General features: G+C 46.3%; 1 protein-coding gene across 1 annotated transcript; it reads right to left on the bottom strand.

The window, feature by feature from the left end:
* Positions 1 to 632: 632 nt before the first annotated feature.
* LOC140106161 (glutathione S-transferase P 1-like) lies at positions 633 to 18,375 on the bottom strand. The gene is made up of 7 exons (XM_072130432.1): positions 18,244 to 18,375; positions 8,770 to 8,805; positions 7,376 to 7,488; positions 3,779 to 3,866; positions 3,547 to 3,650; positions 2,645 to 2,752; positions 633 to 943 (listed from the first exon to the last, which is right to left on the bottom strand). Coding segments are annotated over exons 1-7 (633 nt in total). The 5' UTR covers positions 18,245 to 18,375; the 3' UTR covers positions 633 to 760.
* Between the last annotated feature and the right edge of the window lie 1,205 nt (positions 18,376 to 19,580).

The following is a 19,580-nucleotide window of genomic DNA, read 5'->3' as shown; positions in this document are numbered from 1 at the left end:
TGACACCACCCTTAGTCATTGGGTACTGCTGGTGCCTGTTACATGAAGGATTCACAAAGATATGTATATACTACCACATATATGTACACATCATATACTTGCATCACTTACATACACATATACTAGCACATACATACAAATATGCATATACTAACACAAACACGCAGATTACAAATACACACATACACACCGTGCACTTAATTTACACATATGCATATACTAACTGCCTGTAAAGCTACCGCAAAGAGGGGCTCCGGTAATGCCCCCAGAGCCCTTCAGACTCATTAGCATCATTTTAAAAGTTGATTTTAGAAGGAGGCCATGGTTAACAAATATAAGAACATACCACAGTCTCGGTGCCTGGATCTATGAGTAATGTCCCTGGTTAGATTTCCTTTAAACACAAATTTAATATTTTGTCTTCACATTGTTTGTATTGTTTTGTGTCTACAGCTCCTATACTCGCCATTGTGTCTCTATGGTAACAGACTAGCAGCAAACCCTGTGCAGTCTGATCCCATAGCATAGTCTCTTCTATCTGTCATATAGCCAAAAATATAGGGGGGCAGAAATATGACCACAGGCTCAGGACTGATGGGCCCAAACAGATTCCATAACAAAGGGAGACAAACCCCAATTCAAATAATTTATTTGATGAAAGTAACAAAACTTGTTTGGGCAGTGAGTAGTCGGCGTCGCTGTCCGTATTTTGGGAAGATGAGATGGAGGTCCTGTGGGTTGTAAGAATTTACGAGTCCATTTACTTCTTAGGTATGATTGGTCGATTGATGCGAGCTTCAGATTCCAGATATTCGCTAAGTTTAGGGCGAGAAGAGACGCGATCAATGAAGGCCTGAAGGAGAGGGAATGAGGAGAGGCATTCTGGGAACACGTCCAGGTGATTTTGCAGGAGGTCCAGGAGGTTGTAGTCTGCGAATGAGATCTGTAGAGATAAGAGGCACCACATTATCTCCTCGCTATAGTAGATCAGAGGCACCACATTATGTCCTCCTCGCTATAGTAGATCAGAGGCACCACATTATCTCCTCGCTATAGTAGATCAGAGGCACCACATTATCTCCTCACTATAATAGATCAGAGGCACCACATTATCTCCTCACTATAGTAGATAAGAGGCACCACATTATCTCCTCACTATAATAGATCAGAGGCGGCACATTATCTCCTCGCTATAGTAGATCAGAGGCACCACATTATGTCCTCACTATAGTAGATCAGAGGCGGCACGTTATCTCCTCGCTATAATAGATCAGAGGCACCACATTATCTCCTCACTATAATAGATCAGAGGCGGCACATTATCTCCTCACTATAATAGATCAGAGGCGGCACATTATCTCCTCGCTAAAGTAGATCAGAGGCACCACATTATCTCCTCACTATAGTAGATCAGAGGCGGCACATTATCTCCTCGCTATAGTAGATCAGAGGCACCACATTATGTCCTCACTATAGTAGATCAGAGGCGGCACGTTATCTCCTCGCTATAATAGATCAGAGGCACCACATTATCTCCTCGCTATAGTAGATCAGAGGCACCACATTATGTCCTCACTATAGTAGATCAGAGGCGGCACGTTATCTCCTCGCTATAATAGATCAGAGGCACCACATTATCTCCTCGCTATAGTAGATCAGAGGCACCACATTATGTCCTTGCTATAGTAAATAAGAGGCACCACATTATGTCCTTACTATAGTAGATCAGAGGCACCACATTATCTCCTCACTATAGTAGATCAGAGGCACCACATTATCTCCTCGCTATAGTAAATCAGAGGCACCACATTATGTCCTCACTATAGTAGATCAGAGGCACCACATTATGTCCTCACTATAGTAGATCAGAGGCACCACATTATCTCCTCGCTATAGTAGATCAGAGGTGGCACATTATCTCCTCGCTATAGTAGATAGGAGGCACCACATTATCTCCTCGCTATAGTAGATCAGAGGCACCACATTATGTCCTCACTTTAAAGGGACTTGAGATTTTACTCCATTAAACTACTTCTCCTCTCAGGCTGATGATAATATATCTTTTTTAATATTCCCTCTATTAAGTGAAATCTCACATAATCCCCTCCAAAGAATCTCCTCCAAAATCATGTTACAATGAGCAGAAAAGAGTCAGATTTGCCTGAAATAAGTCGAGTTAGAGATTGCATGAGTAGTATTACTTCAATATAGCACCTGGAAACATGCTGCTGGTGTCATATTAAAGATAAGAAATTCATCTTTCAAAACACATAACAATTATGATCTACAGAACCAGAATTCAGCTGGAAATGCAACCTGCAGACACAGATCCAATTCTCATCTATCTGTATAACCGTCTGTATCTCCAGAACATCTGAAGTGACTCTCCCCCCGCTTATTCTAAACATATCTTAGGTAAATATATTTCTCTGCTCACTTACATTAGGGGGAGATTTTTCGTTATAGGTAACTGGATGAGATTTCACATAAAAGAGGGAATTCTAGAAAGGACATTTCATCCCCTAAACTGAGGGGCTGGTAGTTTAGTGGGAGAGAACCTGATGACAGGTTCCCTTTAAGGAGCATGTATGATGCACTATGGCAGGGGCTATTGATACTTGTCCCCCGATTATTGTCTTATTACCTTCTCTCCAACCAAGTATTTAGTTCCATTGGAATTATTGGCAAGAATCCTCTCAAATGCCGATAATTGATTGGGAAGATCCTTCTCGTACTTCTCTTTACCCGTCTCCTGTAAAAAAACAAATTGGGGGTCATTTACTAAGGACCGGAATCGGGTTTTTCTGACGGGTTATCCGTACATTTCCGATTTGTGATGATTTTCCCTGAATTGCCCTGGGATTTTGGCACACGCAATCGGAAATCTGGGGGCATGGACGTAAGAAAACCCGACGGATTCGGAAAAACTGCCGCATTTTTTAAAAAAAAGTGTCGCTTGACACGCACTTACCTGCACCCAGCGTAGGACGGTGAACTTCACTGCACTTCGATGGAATTCAGCGCAGCAGCGACACCTGGTGGACATCGGGCGCACTACCTTAGTGAATCGCCGGAAGACCCGAACCCTCCGCTGAGAACGCGCCGCTGGATCGCGAATGGACCGGGTAAGTAAATCTGCCCCATTGGATTTTAAGCAAATAAACACCCAATGGGGGTTATTTATCACCCTGGCAGAGCAATGAACGCAGCTGACGAATTTAAAGGGCGACTACCACCAGGATGAAGTACTGCATGCAAATGAGCCTCAGGGGCTCCTGGCTCCATAGGTGTTAATGGAGCTTGGAGCCCCTCGGGCTCATTTACATGCAGTCTTTCATCCTGGTGGTAGATGTCCTTTAAACATGTGATGGGACTGGCGCCGACCCACTTGCCGCTGGCCACACCCACCCTTTGGCCGGCCCTCCCCCCCCTGGCGTGGAAGAGGCAGAAAGGGGAAAATAATCACAAGTGCTGACAATAAACCCTGATAAATACCCCCCAATATGGTCTACAGGTCCATTAGAATATTCTTTTTATTATACGTACAAACTCATAGAAGCGGAAGCGCCCGTATTTCAGCCGGAGGTCCTCCACACCGTCATTCACCATATCAATGAGCGCGCTCTCCTGGTCACTCCCTCCAGCAATACCTGCGAGGACATGGGGCAAAGTGTAAGGGGGAAATATTATTACAATGACATGAAGAAATGCAGAGATTTTTATTATTTTTCCCAGAAGTCTAATTTTTATTTCTATTTCAGAAATAGAAATAACTCACCGTATTTGCGTCCCAGGTAGCGCAGAATCGTGTTGCTCTGGTATAGAACAAAGTCTCCATCTTTGAACTGCGGCAGCTGACCAAAAACCTGTAAGAGATTTCCGAGGATTATTCATTGTAATATGACTGCATGTTGTGGTATAATAAAGTTCAATCAAATTTACTGAGCTCCCCCTAGTGGTGGTGTATAATCTGTATGTAGTGATCTCCCCCTAGTGGTGGTGTATAATGTGTATGTAGTGATCTCCCCCTAGTGGTGGTGTATAATCTGTATGTAGTGAGCTCCCCCTAGTGGTGGTGTATAATCTGTATGTAGTGAGCTCCCCCTAGTGGTGGTGTATAATCTGTATGTAGTGATCTCCCCCTAGTGGTGGTGTATAATCTGTATGTAGTGAGCTCCCCCTAGTGGTGGTGTATAATCTGTATGTAGTGATCTCCTCCTAGTGGTGGTGTATAATCTGTATGTAGTGAGCTCCCCCTAGTGGTGGTGTATAATCTGTATGTAGTGATCTCCCCCTAGTGGTGGTGTATAATCTGTATGTAGTGATCTCCCCCTAGTGGTGGTGTATAATCTGTATGTAGTGATCTCCTCCTAGTGGTGGTGTATAATCTGTATGTAGTGAGCTCCCCCTAGTGGTGGTGTATAATCTGTATGTAGTGAGCTCCCCCTAGTGGTGGTGTATAATCTGTATGTAGTGAGCTCCCCCTAGTGGTGGCTGTATAATCTGTATGTAGTGATCTCCCCCTAGTGGTGGTGTATAATCTGTATGTAGTGATCTCCTCCTAGTGGTGGTGTATAATCTGTATGTAGTGAGCTCCCCCTAGTGGTGGCTGTATAATCTGTATGTAGTGATCTCCCCTAGTGGTGGTGTATAATCTGTATGTAGTGAGCTCCCCCTAGTGATGGTGTATAATCTGTATGTAGTGATCTCCTCCTAGTGGTGACTGTATAATCTGTATGTAGTGATCTCCTCCTAGTGGTGACTGTATAATCTGTATGTGGTGAGCTCCCCCTAGTGGTGGTGTATAATCTGTATGTAGTGATCTCCCCCTAGTTGTGGTGTATAATGTGTATGTAGTGAGCTCCCCCTAGTTGTGGTGTATAATGTGTATGTAGTGAGCTCCCCCTAGTGGTGGTGTATAATCTGTATGTAGTGAGCTCCCCCTAGTGGTGGTGTATAATCTGTATGTAGTGATCTCCTCCTAGTGGTGATGTATAATCTGTATGTAGTGATCTCCCCCTAGTGGTGATGTATAATCTGTATGTAGTGATCTCCCCCTAGTGGTGGTGTATAATCTGTATGTAGTGAGCTCCCCCTAGTGGTGGTGTATAATCTGCATGTAGTGATCTCCCCCTAGTGTTGGTGCATAATCTGTATGTAGTGATCTCCCCCTAGTGGTGGTGTATAATCTGTATGTAGTGATCTCCTCCTAGTGGTGGTGTATAATCTGTATGTAGTGAGCTCCCCCTAGTGGTGGCTGTATAATCTGTATGTAGTGATCTCCCCTAGTGGTGGTGTATAATCTGTATGTAGTGAGCTCCCCCTAGTGATGGTGTATAATCTGTATGTAGTGATCTCCTCCTAGTGGTGACTGTATAATCTGTATGTAGTGATCTCCTCCTAGTGGTGACTGTATAATCTGTATGTGGTGAGCTCCCCCTAGTGGTGGTGTATAATCTGTATGTAGTGAGCTCCCCCTAGTTGTGGTGTATAATGTGTATGTAGTGAGCTCCCCCTAGTTGTGGTGTATAATGTGTATGTAGTGAGCTCCCCCTAGTGGTGGTGTATAATCTGTATGTAGTGATCTCCCCCTAGTGGTGGTGTATAATCTGTATGTAGTGATCTCCCCCTAGTGGTGACTGTATAATCTGTATGCAGTGAGCTCCTCCTAGTGTTGGTGTATAATCTGTATGTAGTGAGCTCCCCCTAGTGTTGGTGTATAATCTGTATGTAGTGAGCTCCTCCTAGTGTTGGTGTATGATCTGTATGTAGTGAGCTCCTCCTAGTGGTGGTGTATGATCTGTATGTAGTGAGCTCCCCCTAGTGGTGGTGTATAATCTGTATATAGAGAGCTCCCCCTAGTGATGGTGTATAATCTGTATGTAGTGAGCTCCTCCTAGTGGTGGTGTATGATCTGTATGTAGTGAGCTCCCCCTAGTGGTGGTGTATTATCTGTATATAGAGAGCTCCCCCTAGTGATGGTGTATAATCTGTATGTAGTGCTCTCCCCCTAGTGGTGGTGTATAATCTGTATGTAGTGATCTCCCCCTAGTGGTGATGTATAATATGTATATAGTGATTTCCCCCTAGTGGTGGTGTATAATGTGTATGTAGTGAGCTCCTCCTAGTGGTGGTGTATAATCTGTATGTAGTGAGCTCCCCCTAGTGGTGGTGTATAATCTGTATGTAGTGATCTCCTCCTAGTGGTGGTGTATAATGTGTATGTAGTGATCTCCTCCTAGTGGTGGTGTATAATGTGTATGTAGTGATCTCCTCCTAGTGGTGGTGTATAATCTGTATGTAGTGATCTCCCCCTAGTGGTGGTGTATAATCTGCATGTAGTGATCTCTCCCTAGTGGTGGTGTATAATCTGTATGTAGTGAGCTCCTCCTATTGGTGATGTATAATCTGTATGTAGTGATCTCCCCCTAGTGGTGGTGTATAATCTGTATGTAGTGATCCCCCCCTAGTGGTGGTGTATAGTCTGTATGTAGTGACCTCCTCCTAGTGGTGGTGTATAATCTGTATGTAGTGATCTCCCCCTAGTGGTGGTGTATAATCTGTATGTAGTGATCTCCTCCTAGTGGTGGTGTATAATCTGTATGTAGTGAGCTCCTCCTAGTGGTGGTGTATAATATGTATGTAGTGATCCCCTCCTAGTGGTGGTGTATAATGTGTATGTAGTGAGCTCCCCCTAGTGGTGGTGTATAATCTGTATGTAGTGATCTCCTCCTAGTGGTGGTGTATAATGTGTATGTAGTGAGCTCCCCCTACTGGTGGTGTATAATGTGTATGTAGTGATCTCCCCCTAGTGGTGACTGTATAATCTGTATGTAGTGATCTCCCCCTAGTGGTGGTGTATAATCTGTATGTAGTGATCTCCCCCTAGTGGTGGTGTATAATGTGTATGTAGTGATCTCCCCCTAGTGGTGACTGTATAATCTGTATGTAGTGAGCTCCCCCTAGTGGTGACTGTATAATCTGTATGTAGTGACTTCCCCCTAGTGGTGGTGTATAATCTGTATGTAGTGAGCTCCTCCTCGTGGTGGTGTATAATCTGTATGTAGTGAGCTCCCCCTAGTGGTGATGTATAATCTGTATGTTGTGAGCTCCCCCTAGTGGTGACTGTAAACCAGTATGTTTTGAGCCCATTTGCTTCATCAGCAATTAATTAAAAGCAGCTATTTAGGGGCCACAGTTTGATTTCATCCAGTGGCTCAGAAAGTGCAGTGTGACCGCTGACAGCTGTAAAACCCTTCACCACGTTATACAGGATTTATAGGTCAACTGCAAAAGTTCAGCATAGCAATACAGAAAGAGCAGTGACATAGTCATATCGTCTGTGTACTTTGTACTGTGTCCACAGAGCACTCACCGCCTGTTTCTTTATGTCACATTTTCCTGCAAACCAGTCTCCAAGCTGCACGTCCTCCTCCGTCCACGAGGCCCCTTGGTCGCTGAGGAGCAGCCGGATGGGCTCCGCTCTGCCTGTAATACAGAGAGGACAAAGTTACTACTGCATGCAGTGCATCCAGTCCAATAAGCGGACCGGTCTGTTACATTTTGACAGGAAAGATAAACTATGGCCATAGGGATCCGGATGTGGGAAAGAGAAGATCTAGATGGGGACAGAGGGGTCTGGATGGAAAAGATGGATCTGGTTGGAAAAGAGGGGTCTGGATACGGAAAGAGGGAAATGGATGTGGAAGGGGGATCTGGATGAGTACAGATGGGTCCGGATGGGAACAGAGGGGTCTGGATATAAGAAAGAGAGATTTTGGGGGGGGGCACAGAGGGGTCTGGTTGGGGATAGAGCGATATGGATAGGGAAGAGGGATCTAGATAGGGAAAGAGGGATCTAGATTGGGAAGGAAGGATCTGGATGGGGAAGAGGGATCCGGATGAGGAGAGACGGGTCCGGATGGGGAGAGAGGGGTCCGGATGGGGATAGACTGATCTGGAGAGGAGAGAGGGATCTGGATGGAGACGGAGGGGTCTGGTTGGGGAAAGAGGGCTCTGGATGGGGGAAGAGGGATCGGGAGGGGAGAGAGGGATCTGGAAGAGGAGAAAGGTATATCTATGGGATCTGGATGGGGAAGAGGGAACTGGATGGGGGAAGAGGGAACTGGAAGAGGACAGAGGTGTATCTATGGGATCTGGATGGGAATAGAGGGATCTGGATGTAAGTAAGAGAATTCTGGATGGAGCCAAAGGTCTCTGGATTGGGATCTGGATGGGGACAGTGGTATCTGGAGGGGAGATAGGGGTCTGGAAAGGAACAGAGGGGTCTAGAATATGACATAGGGGTCTGGGTAGTAGAATTAATTCTGTAAAGGACAGAGTGGTCTGTAAGAAGTTATCATGTGGGGGCAGAGTTGTATCTGTATGGACAGATGTATTAATCTGTCTATGACTGAATTCTGTCTTCTGTTTGCACCTCATTAATGAAGGGTTTTAGGGTTCTCTTTGCGACAAAAAGATTTGTGCATTAACAATACTTCTGACCCGACAGAATTGTGTCCTAACTTTCTGGCGTAAAGTAACTAATAGGAGGTGCAGAGTGGGAGCCGACAGACTTACACTAGGACAGATTTATCACCCAGCACCAGACACTGATCTGAATCTGGAGGCTCTATAACTCTGCACTCTCACACTCTGCCCCAATGTGTACACCCATAATACCCACAGTACCCATAATACCCATAATACCCACAGTACCCATAACACCCATAATACCCACAGTACCCATAATACCCATAAATTACTTACCCCTTAATGGGAAGTAGGTTATAACATATTCACTCACTAGAAAAGAAGGAAAGTAAAGTGTTAAAAAGGATTTATTTATACTTGAATATAGAGGAAGAACAAGGGGTTACTTCAAGCTGACCTGTCACACTGGTATACACACTGCATACACTGCACCCTACTAACCGGTATACACACTGCATACACTGCACCCTACTAACCGGTATACACACTGCATACACTGCACCCTACTAACCGGTATACACACTGCATACACTGCCCCTACTAACCGGTATACACACTGCATACACTGCCCCTACTAACCGGTATACACACTGCATACACTGCACCCTACTAACCAGTATACACACTGCATACACTGCACCCTACTAACCGGTATACACATTGCATACACTGCACCCTACCAACCGGTATACACACTGCATACACTGCACCCTACCAACCGGTATACACACTGCATACACTGCACCCTACTAACCAGTATACACACTGCATACACTGCACCCTACCAACCGGTATACACACTGCATACACTGCACCCTAATAACAAGTATACACACTGCATACACTGCACCCTACTAACCGGTATACACACTGCATACACTGCACCCTAATAACAAGTATACACACTGCATACACTGCACCCTACTAACCGGTATACACACTGCATACACTGCATCCTACTAACCGGTATACACACTGCATACACTGCACCCTACTAACCGGTATACACACTGCATACACTGCACCCTAATAACAAGTATACACACTGCATACACTGCACCCTACTAACCGGTATACACACTGCATACACTGCACCCTAATAACAAGTATACACACTGCATACACTGCACCCTACTAACCGGTATACACACTGCATACACTGCACCCTAATAACAAGTATACACACTGCATACACTGCACCCTACTAACCTGTATACACACTGCATACACTGCACCCTAATATTCTGTATACACACTGCATACACTGCACCCTACTAACCGGTATACACACTGCATACACTGCACCCTACTAACCAGTATACACACTGCATACACTGCACCCTACTAACCGGTATACACACTGCATACACTGCATCCTACTAACTAGTATACACACTGCATACACTGCACCCTAATAACAAGTATACACACTGCATACACTGCATCCTACTAACCAGTATACACACTGCATACACTGCACCCTAATATTCTGTATACACACTACACATACTCCACGCCAACTAACAGCAGATGGAAAGCACTAGCAATTAGTTTAAGGGGCTCTTACTGCAGCCTCTATATGTGCAAAGAAGACTAGAGGACCCCCCAGCCTCTTCATGTGTAATGAAAAATGGGGGGAACCTCCAGCCTCTAGATTTATAAAGAAGAATGGGGGAACTCCAAACTCTAGATGTATAAAGAAAAATGGAGGAACCTCCAGCCTCTAGATTTACAGAGAAGAATGTGGGGAGCCTCCAGCCTCTAGATGTACAAAGAAGAATGGGGGAACCTCCAGCCTCTAGATTTACAGAGAAGAATGGAGGAACCTCCAGCCTCTAGATGTACAGAGAAAAATGGGGGAACCTCCAGCCTCTAGATGTACAGAGAAGAATGGGGGAATCTCCAGCCTCTAGATGTACAAAGAAGAATGGAGGAACCTCCAGCCTCTAGATGTACAAAGTAGAATGGGGGAACCTCCAGCCTCTAGATGTACAAAGAAGAATGGGGGAACCTCCAGCCTCTAGATGTACAGAGAAGAATGGGGGAACCTCCAGCCTCTAGATGTACAGAGAAGAATGGGGGGAACCTCCAGCCTCTAGATGTACAGAGAAGAATGGGGGGAACCTCCAGCCTCTAGATGTACAAAGAAGAATGGGGGAACCTCCAGTCTCTAGATGTACAGAGAAGAATGGGGGAACCTCCAGCCTCTAGATGTACAAAGAAGAATGGGGGAACCTCCAGCCTCTAGATGTACAGAGAAGAATGGAGGAACCTCCAGCCTCTAGATGTACAAAGAAGAATGGGGGAACCTCCAGCCTCTAGATGTACAGAGAAGAATGGGGGAACCTCCAGCCTCTAGATGTACAAAGAAGAATGGGGGAACCTCCAGCCTCTAGATGTACAGAAAAGAATGGGGGGAACCTCCAGCCTCTAGATGTACAAAGAAGAATGGGGGAACCTCCAGCCTCTAGATGTACAGAGAAGAATGGGGGAATCTCCAGCCTCTAGATGAACAAAGAAGAATGGGGGAACCTCCAGCCTCTAGATGTACAGAGAAGAATGGGGGGAAACTCCAGCCTCTAGAAGTACAAAGAAGAATGGGGGAACCTCCAGCCTCTAGATGTACAGAGAAGAATGGGGGAACCTCCAGCCTCTAGATGTACAAAGAAGAATAGAGGAACCTCCAGCCTCTAGATGTACAAAGAAGAATGGGGGACCTCCAGCCTCTAGATGTACAAAGAAGAATGGGGGAACCTCCAGCCTCTAGATGTACAAAGAAGAATAGAGGAACCTCCAGCCTCTAGATGTACAAAGAAGAATAGAGGAACCTCCAGCCTCTAGATGTACAAAGAAGAATGGGGGAACCTCCAGCCTCTAGATGTACAAAGAAGAATGGGGGAACCTCCAGCCTCTAGATGTACAAAGAAGAATAGAGGAACCTCCAGCCTCTAGATGTACAAAGAAGAATGGGGGACCTCCAGCCTCTAGATGTACAAAGAAGAATGGGGGAACTCCAACCTCTAGATTTATAAAGGAGAATGGAGGAACCTCCAGCCTCTAGTTGTACAGAGAAGAATGGGGGATCCTCCAGCCTCTAGATGTACAGAGAAGAATGGGGGAACCTCCAGCCTCTAGATGTACAGAGAAGAATGGGGGGAACCTCCAGCCTCTAGATGTACAAAGAAGAATGGGGGCACCTCCAGCCTCTAGATGTACAGAGAAGAATGGGGGGAACCTCCAGCCTCTAGATGTACAAAGAAGAAAGGGGGAACCTCCAGCCTCTAGATGTACAGAGAAGAATGGGGGAACCTCCAGCCTCTAGATGTACAGAGAAGAATGGGGGAACCTCCAGCCTTTAGATGTACAGAGAAGAATGGGGGAACCTCCAGCCTCTAGATGTACGAAGAAAAATGGGGGAACCTCCAGCCTCTAGATGTATAAAGAAGAATGGGGGAACCTCCAGCCTCTAGATGTATAAAGAAGAATGGGGGAACCTCCAGCCTCTAGATGTACAAAGAAAAATGGGGGAACCTCCAGCCTCCTAGATGTACAAAGAAGAATGGAGGAACCTCCAGCCTCTAGATGTGCAAAGAAGAATGGGGGGAACCTCCAGCCTCTAGATGTACAAAGAAGAATGGGAGAACCTCCAGCCTCTAGATGTACAAAGAAGAATGGGGAAACCTCCAGCCTCTAGATGTGCAAAGAAGAATGGGGGGAACCTCCAGCCTCTAGATGTACAAAGAAGAATGGGAGAACCTCCAGCCTCTAGATGTACAAAGAAGAATGGGGAAACCTCCAGCCTCTAGATGTATAAAGAAGAATGGGGGAACCTCCAGCCTCTAGATGTACAAAGAAGAATGGGGGAACCTCCAGCCTCTAGATGTATAAAGAAGAATGGGGGAACCTCCAGCCTCTAGATGTATAAAGAAGAATGGGGGGAACCTCCAGCCTCTAGATGTACAAAGAAGAATGGGGGAACCTCCAGCCTCCAGATGTACAAAGAAGAATGGGGGAACCTCCAGCCTCTAGAGTTACAAAGAAGAATGGAGGAACCTCCAGCCTCTAGATGTACAAAGAAGAATGGGGGGAACCTCCAGCCTCTAGATGTACAAAGAAGAATGGAGGAACCTCCAGCCTCTAGATGTACAAAGAAGAATGGGGAAACCTCCAGCCTCTAGATGTATAAAGAAGAATGGGGGAACCTCCAGCCTCTAGATGTACAAAGAAGAATGGGGGAACCTCCAGCCTCTAGATGTATAAAGAAGAATGGGGGAACCTCCAGCCTCTTGATGTATAAAAAAGAATGGGGGGGACCTCCAGCCTCTAGATGTACAAAGAAGAATGGGGGAACCTCCAGCCTCCAGATGTACAAAGAAGAATGGGGAAACCTCCAGCCTCTAGAGTTACAAAGAAGAATGGAGGAACCTCCAGCCTCTAGATGTACAAAGAAGAATGGGGGAACCTCCAGCCTCTAGATGTACAACGAGGAATGGGGGACCTCCAGCCTCTAGATGTACAAAGAAGAATGGGGGAACTCCAACCTCTAGATTTATAAAGAAGAATGGAGGAACCTCCAGCCTCTAGATGTGCAGAGAAGAATGGGGGAACCTCCAGCCTCTAGATGTACAGAGAAGAATGGGGGAACCTCCAGCCTCTAGATGTACAGAGAAGAATGGGGGGAACCTCCAGCCTCTAGATGTACAAAGAAGAATGGGAGAACCTCCAGCCTCTAGATGTACAGAGAAGAATGGGGGGAACCTCCAGCCTCTAGATGTACAAAGAAGAATGGGGGAACCTCCAGCCTCTAGATGTACAGAGAAGAATGGGGGAACCTCCAGCCTCTAGATGTAAAGAGAAGAATGGGGGAACCTCCAGCCTCTAGATGTACAAAGAAGTATGGGGGAACCTCCAGCCTCTAGATGTACGAAGAAAAATGGGGTAACCTCCAGCCTCTAGATGTATGAAGAAGAATGGGGGAACCTCCAGCCTCTAGAAGTATAAAGAAGAATGGGGGAACCTCCAGCCTCTAGATGTACAAAGAAAAATGGGGGAACCTCCAGCCTCCTAGATGTACAAAGAAGAATGGAGGAACCTCCAGCCTCTAGATGTGCAAAGAAGAATGGAGGGAACCTCCAGCCTCTAGATGTACAAAGAAGAATGGGAGAACCTCCAGCCTCTAGATATACAAAGAAGAATGGGGAAACCTCCAGCCTCTAGATGTATAAAGAAGAATGGAGGAACCTCCAGCCTCTAGATGTACAAAGAAGAATGGGGGAACCTCCAGCCTCTAGATGTATAAAGAAGAATGGGGGAACCTCCAGCCTCTAGATGTATAAAGAAGAATGGGGGAACCTCCAGCCTCTAGATGTATAAAGAAGAATGGGGGGAACCTCCAGCCTCTAGATGTACAAAGAAGAATGGGGGAACCTCCAGCCTCCAGATGTACAAAGAAGAATGGGGGAACCTCCAGCCTCCAGAGTTACAAAGAAGAATGGAGGAACCTCCAGCCTCTAGATGTACAAAGAAGAATGGAGGAACCTCCAGCCTCTAGATGTACAAAGAAGAATGGGGAAACCTCCAGCCTCTAAATGTATAAAGAAGAATGGGGGAACCTCCAGCCTCTAGATGTACAAAGAAGAATAAAGGAACCTCCAGCCTCTAGATGTATAAAGAAGAATGGGGGAACCTCCAGCCTCTAGATGTATAAAGAAAAATGGGGGGAACCTCCAGCCTCTAGATGTACAAAGAAGAATGGGGGAACCTCCAGCCTCCAGATGTACAAAGAAGAATGGGGGAACCTCCAGCCTCTAGAGTTACAAAGAAGAATGGAGGAACCTCCAGCCTCTAGATGTACAAGGAAGAATGGGGGAACCTCCAGCCTCTAGATGTACAAAGAGGAATGGAGGAACCTCCAGCCTTTAGATGTACAAAGAAGAATGGAGGGAACCTCCAGCCTCTAAATGTACATAGAAGAATGGGGGAACCTCCAGCCTCTAGATGTACAAAGAAGAATGGAGGAACCTCCAGCCTCTAGATGTACAAAGAAGAATGGGGGAACCTCCAGCCTTTAGATGTACAAAGAAGAATGGAGGGAACCTCCATTCTCTAGATGTACAAAGAAGAATGGAGGAACCTCCAGCCTCTAGATTTACAGAGAAGAAATGGAGGAACCTCCAGCCTCTAGATGTATAAAGTAGAATGGGGGAACCTCCAGCCTCTAGATGTACAGAGAAGAAATGGAGGAACCTCCAGCCTCTAGATGTACAAAGAAGAATGGGGGAACCTCCAGCCTTTAGATATACAAAGAAGAATGGGGGAACCTCCAGCCTCTAGATGTACAAAGAAGAATGGGGGGAACCTCCAGCCTCTAGATGTACAAAGAAGAATGGGGGAACCTCCAGCCTCTAGATGTACAAAGAAGAATGGAGGAACCTCCAGCCTCTAGATGTACAAAGAAGAATGGAGGAACCTCCAGCCTCTAGATGTATAAAGAAGAAGGGGGGAACCTCCAGCCTCTAGATGTTCAAGGAAGAATGGGGGAACCTCCAGCTTCTAGATGTATAAAGAAGAATGGGGGAACCTCCAGCCTCTAGATGTACAAAGAAGAATGGGGGAACCTCCAGCCTCTAGATGTACAAAGAAGAATGGGGGAACCTCCAGCCTTTAGATGTACAAAGAAGAATGGAGGGAACCTCCAGCCTCTAGATGTACAAAGAAGAATGGGGGGAACCTCCAGCCTCTAGATGTACAAAGAAGAATGGGGGAACCTCCAGCCTTTAGATATACAAAGAAGAATGGAGGAACCTCCAGCCTCTAGATGTACAAAGAAGAATGGAGGAACCTCCAGCCTCTAGATGTACAAAGAAGAATGGGGGAACCTCCAGCCTCTAGATGTACAAAGAAGAATGGGGGAACCTCCAGCCTCTAGATCTACAGAGAAGAATGGGGGGAACCTCCAGCCTCTAGATGTACAAAGAAGAATGGGGGAACCTCCAGCCTTTAGATGTACAAAGAAGAATGGAGGGAACCTCCAGCCTCTAGATGTACAAAGAAGAATGGAGGAACCTCCAGCCTCTAGATGTACAGAGAAGAATGGGGGAACCTCCAGCCTCTAGATGTACAAAGAAGAATGGGGGAACCTCCAGCCTTTAGATGTACAAAGAAGAATGGAGGGAACCTCCAGCCTCTAAATGTACAAAGAAGAATGGAGGAACCTCCAGCCTCTAGATGTATAAAGAAGAATGGAGGGAACCTCCAGCCTCTAGATGTACAGAGAAGAAATGGAGGAACCTCCAGCCTCTAGATGTACAAAGAAGAATGGGGGAACCTCCAGCCTCTAGATATACAAAGAAGAATGGAGGAACCTCCAGCCTCTAGATGTACAAGGAAGAATGGGGGAACCTCCAGCCTCTAGATGCACAGAGAAGAATGGGGGGAACCTCCAGCCTCTAGATGTACAGAGAAGAATGGAGGAACCTCCAGCCTCTAGATGTACAAAGAAGAATGGGGGGAACCTCCAGCCTCTAGATATACAAAGAAGAATGGGGGGAACCTCCAGCCTCTAGATGTACAGAGAAGAAATGGAGGAACCTCCAGTCTCTAGATGTATAAAGAAGAATGGGGGAACCTCCAGCCTCTAGATGTACAGAGAAGAAATGGAGGAACCTCCAGCCTCTAGATGTACAACGAAGAATGGGGGAACCTCCAGCCTCTAGATATACAAAGAAGAATGGAGGAACCTCCAGCCTCTAGATGTACAAAGAAGAATGGGGGAACCTCCAGCCTCTAGATGTACAGAGAAGAATGGAGGAACCTCCAGCCTCTAGATGTACAAAGAAGAATGGGGGGAACCTCCAGCCTCTAGATATACAAAGAAGAATGGGGGAACCTCCAGCCTCTAGATGTACAGAGAAGAAATGGAGGAACCTCCAGCCTCTAGATGTACAAAGAAGAATGGGGGAACCTCCAGCCTCTAGATATACAAAGAAGAATGGAGGAACCTCCAGCCTCTAGATGTACAAAGAAGAATGGAGGAACCTCCAGCCTCTAGATGTACAAAGCAGAATGGAGGAACCTCCAGCCTCTAGAGTTACAAAGAAGAATGGAGGAACCTCCAGCCTCTAGATGTACAAAGAAGAATGGGGAAACCTCCAGCCTCTAGATGTACAGAGAAGAATGGGGGAACCTCCAGCCTCTAGATGTACAAAGAAGAATGGAGGAACCTCCAGCCTCTAGATGTACAAAGAAGAATGGGGGAACCTCCAGCCTCTAGATGTACAAAGAAGAATGGGGGAACCTCCAGCCTCTAGATGTACAAAGAAGAATGGAGGAACCTCCAGCCTCTAGATGTACAAAGAAGAATGGGGGAACCTCCAGCCTCTAGATGTACAAAGAAGAATGGAGGAACCTCCAGCCTCTAGATGTACAAAGAAGAATGGGGGAACCTCCAGCCTCTAGATGTACAAAGAAGAATGGGGGAACCTCCAGCCTCTAGATGTACAACGAAGAATGGAGGAACCTCCAGCCTCTAGATGTACAAAGAAGAATGGGGGAACCTCCAGCCTCTAGATGTACAAAGAAGAATGGAGGAACCTCCAGCCTCTAGATGTACAAAGAAGAATGGGGGAACCTCCAGCCTCTAGATGTACAACGAAGAATGGAGGAACCTCCAGCCTCTAGATGTACAAAGAAGAATGGGGGAACCTCCAGCCTCTAGATGTACAAAGAAGAATGGAGGAACCTCCAGCCTCTAGATGTACAAAGAAGAATGGGGGAACCTCCAGCCTCTAGATGTACAAAGAAGAATGGAGGAACCTCCAGTCTCTAGATGTACAGAGAAGAATGGAGGAACCTCCAGCCTCTAGATGTACAAAGAAGAATGGAGGAACCTCCAGCCTCTAGATGTATAAAGAAGAATGGGGGATCCTCCAGCCTCTTGATGTACAAAGAAGAATGAGGGAACCTCCAGCCTCTAGATGTACAGAGAAGAATGGAGGAACCTCCAGCCTCTAGATGTACAAAGAAGAATGGGAGAACCTCCAGCCTCTAGATGTATAAAGAAGAATGGGGGAACCTCTAGCCTCTAGATGTACAAAGAAGAATGGGGGAACCTCCAGCCTCTAGATGTACAAAGAAGAATGGGGGAACCTCCGGCCTCTAGATGTACAGAGAAGAATGGGGGAACCTCCAGCCTCTAGATGTACAGAGAAGAATGGGGGAACCTCCAGCCTCTAGATGTACAGAGAAGAATAGGGAACCTCCAGCCTCTAGATGTTCAGAGAAGAATGGGGGAACCTCCAGCCTCTATATGTACAGAGAAGAATGGGGGAACCTCCAGCCTCTAGATGTACAGAGAAGAATGGGGGAACCTCCAGCCTCTAGATGTACAGAGAAGAATGGGGGAACCTCCAGCCTCTAGATGTACAAAGAAGAATGGGGGAACCTCCAGTGCAGATAACAATGGTCCTACAAAGTATTGTCTCTTGGGGCTGGATACATGTGAGCTCCGTGCACCTCTGTTGCTCCTTAATCCTTGTAAACTTGTGACTGTAATTCAATCTGAGGTTTGAGGTTTGTGAATAGTCCTACGTCTCCCTGTGTGTAAGGTAATGGAGAACACCTGGAAGAATAACATGAAAAGTGAAGACATTCCCACGAGTGTCCGGCTTTTCATGTATCAGTTAGTAATGAAGGAATGAATTAGTAGAGAAATGTCTGGAAGCATGAAACAAGCAGCAGATGATCCCTTACTTGTCAGCGCGGCGTCCCCTGCAGGAGCTGCTGTGTAGGGTCAGGCGCGGATATATATGGCCGCTGCTTCTGCTGAGTCACAGTGAGAGCGATGTCCAGAGGGGAGGTATCTACATCTAGGAGAGCGGGGAGAGGGAAAGACGAGAAGGGGCCGGGTGCAGGCAGGCGCACAGCAGGTTTGTGCAGTAATCGGAGGAGTAGACGCTGCGCCGGCCATTGTCTACTACTACTATTATTATATTACACATCATAGTAGACAATACCCGGCATGTAAGCGCTTGTTCTGCTTCACCGCCCTGTGTAGTTGTGAGAAAGTCCCATAAGAAAGGGGCCTTTCTTTTACTGGTTAACCTTTTACTGGTTAAAGGGGTTGGCCACGTTACTTAAAAGTTTTGTGTACTGTGTGTGTAAGTAAGGGGGGCAGGATATCAGGTAACCTACCAATATACCTATTCAATGAACCTGAAATCTAAACTGAAGCCATAGATTTGAGAAATGTTGGCAATCATGTCCATGTAATGGGGAACATTTACTAAGAATGGTTGAAACTGCACCAAGTGTGGCTTCCCAGTGTATAATACAGGGGGCGCCAGATTCAGGAGTTCTGGTGCCCGTTCTTCATGAATCTGGTGTTTCCTGAACTGGCACAACACTTTTTTCCGTTCTAACATAGGGCGTGCAACACACTTCTGTCTGACTTGGATTATAAATGTGGTGCACGGTCCAACTGAGCACCAGAACGTCCCCTAACTTGTGTTGCATGATGCCTGGTTCAGCCGCGTCACAAAAGGGTAGTTTGTGACATAAATGTGGTGCAGACACTTCTTAAATACCCGTGCAAGGAGTTTTCACTAAAAATAAGGTGCAAAGTCCTTAGTAAATGTGCCCCAATCTGTTTAGATTGAGGATCATCACATTACAGGACCTTAGGCTTGTATTCACAAATACTATCATGAGGTCATGAAGGGTGGGTCATGAAGGGTAGGCCATGAAGGGTGGGTCATGAAGGGTAGGCCATGAAAGGTAGGCCAAGAAAGGTGGGTCCTGAAGGGTAGGTCATGAAGGGTAGGCCATGAAAGGTAGGCCAAGAAAAGTGGGTCATGAAGGGTGGGCCATGAAGGGTAGGCCATAAAGGGTGGGCCATGAAGGGTGGGCCATGAAGGGTAGGCCATAAAGGGTGGGCCATGAAGGGTGGGCCATGAAGGGTAGGCCATGAAGGGTGGGCCATGAAGGGTGGGCCATGAAGGGTGGGCCATGAAAGGTGGGCCATGAAAGGTGGGCCATGAAGGGTGGGCCATGAAAGGTGGGCCATGAAGGGTAGGCCATGAAGGGTGGGC

This window comes from Engystomops pustulosus, chromosome 11 (assembly GCF_040894005.1).
Source record: "Engystomops pustulosus chromosome 11, aEngPut4.maternal, whole genome shotgun sequence".
Taxonomy (NCBI): domain Eukaryota; kingdom Metazoa; phylum Chordata; class Amphibia; order Anura; family Leptodactylidae; genus Engystomops; species Engystomops pustulosus.
This window is presented reverse-complemented; position numbering and strand designations above follow the sequence as displayed.

Excerpts from the sequence above, each read along its gene's own strand:
- LOC140106161 (XM_072130432.1), bottom strand. Across the intron at positions 3,867-7,375 it reads GTGACATAAAGAAACAGGCG|GTTTTTGGTCAGCTGCCGCA; the intron begins GTGAGTGCTCTG and ends AATCTCTTACAG. Across the intron at positions 3,651-3,778 it reads CTACCTGGGACGCAAATACG|GTATTGCTGGAGGGAGTGAC; the intron begins GTGAGTTATTTC and ends ATGTCCTCGCAG.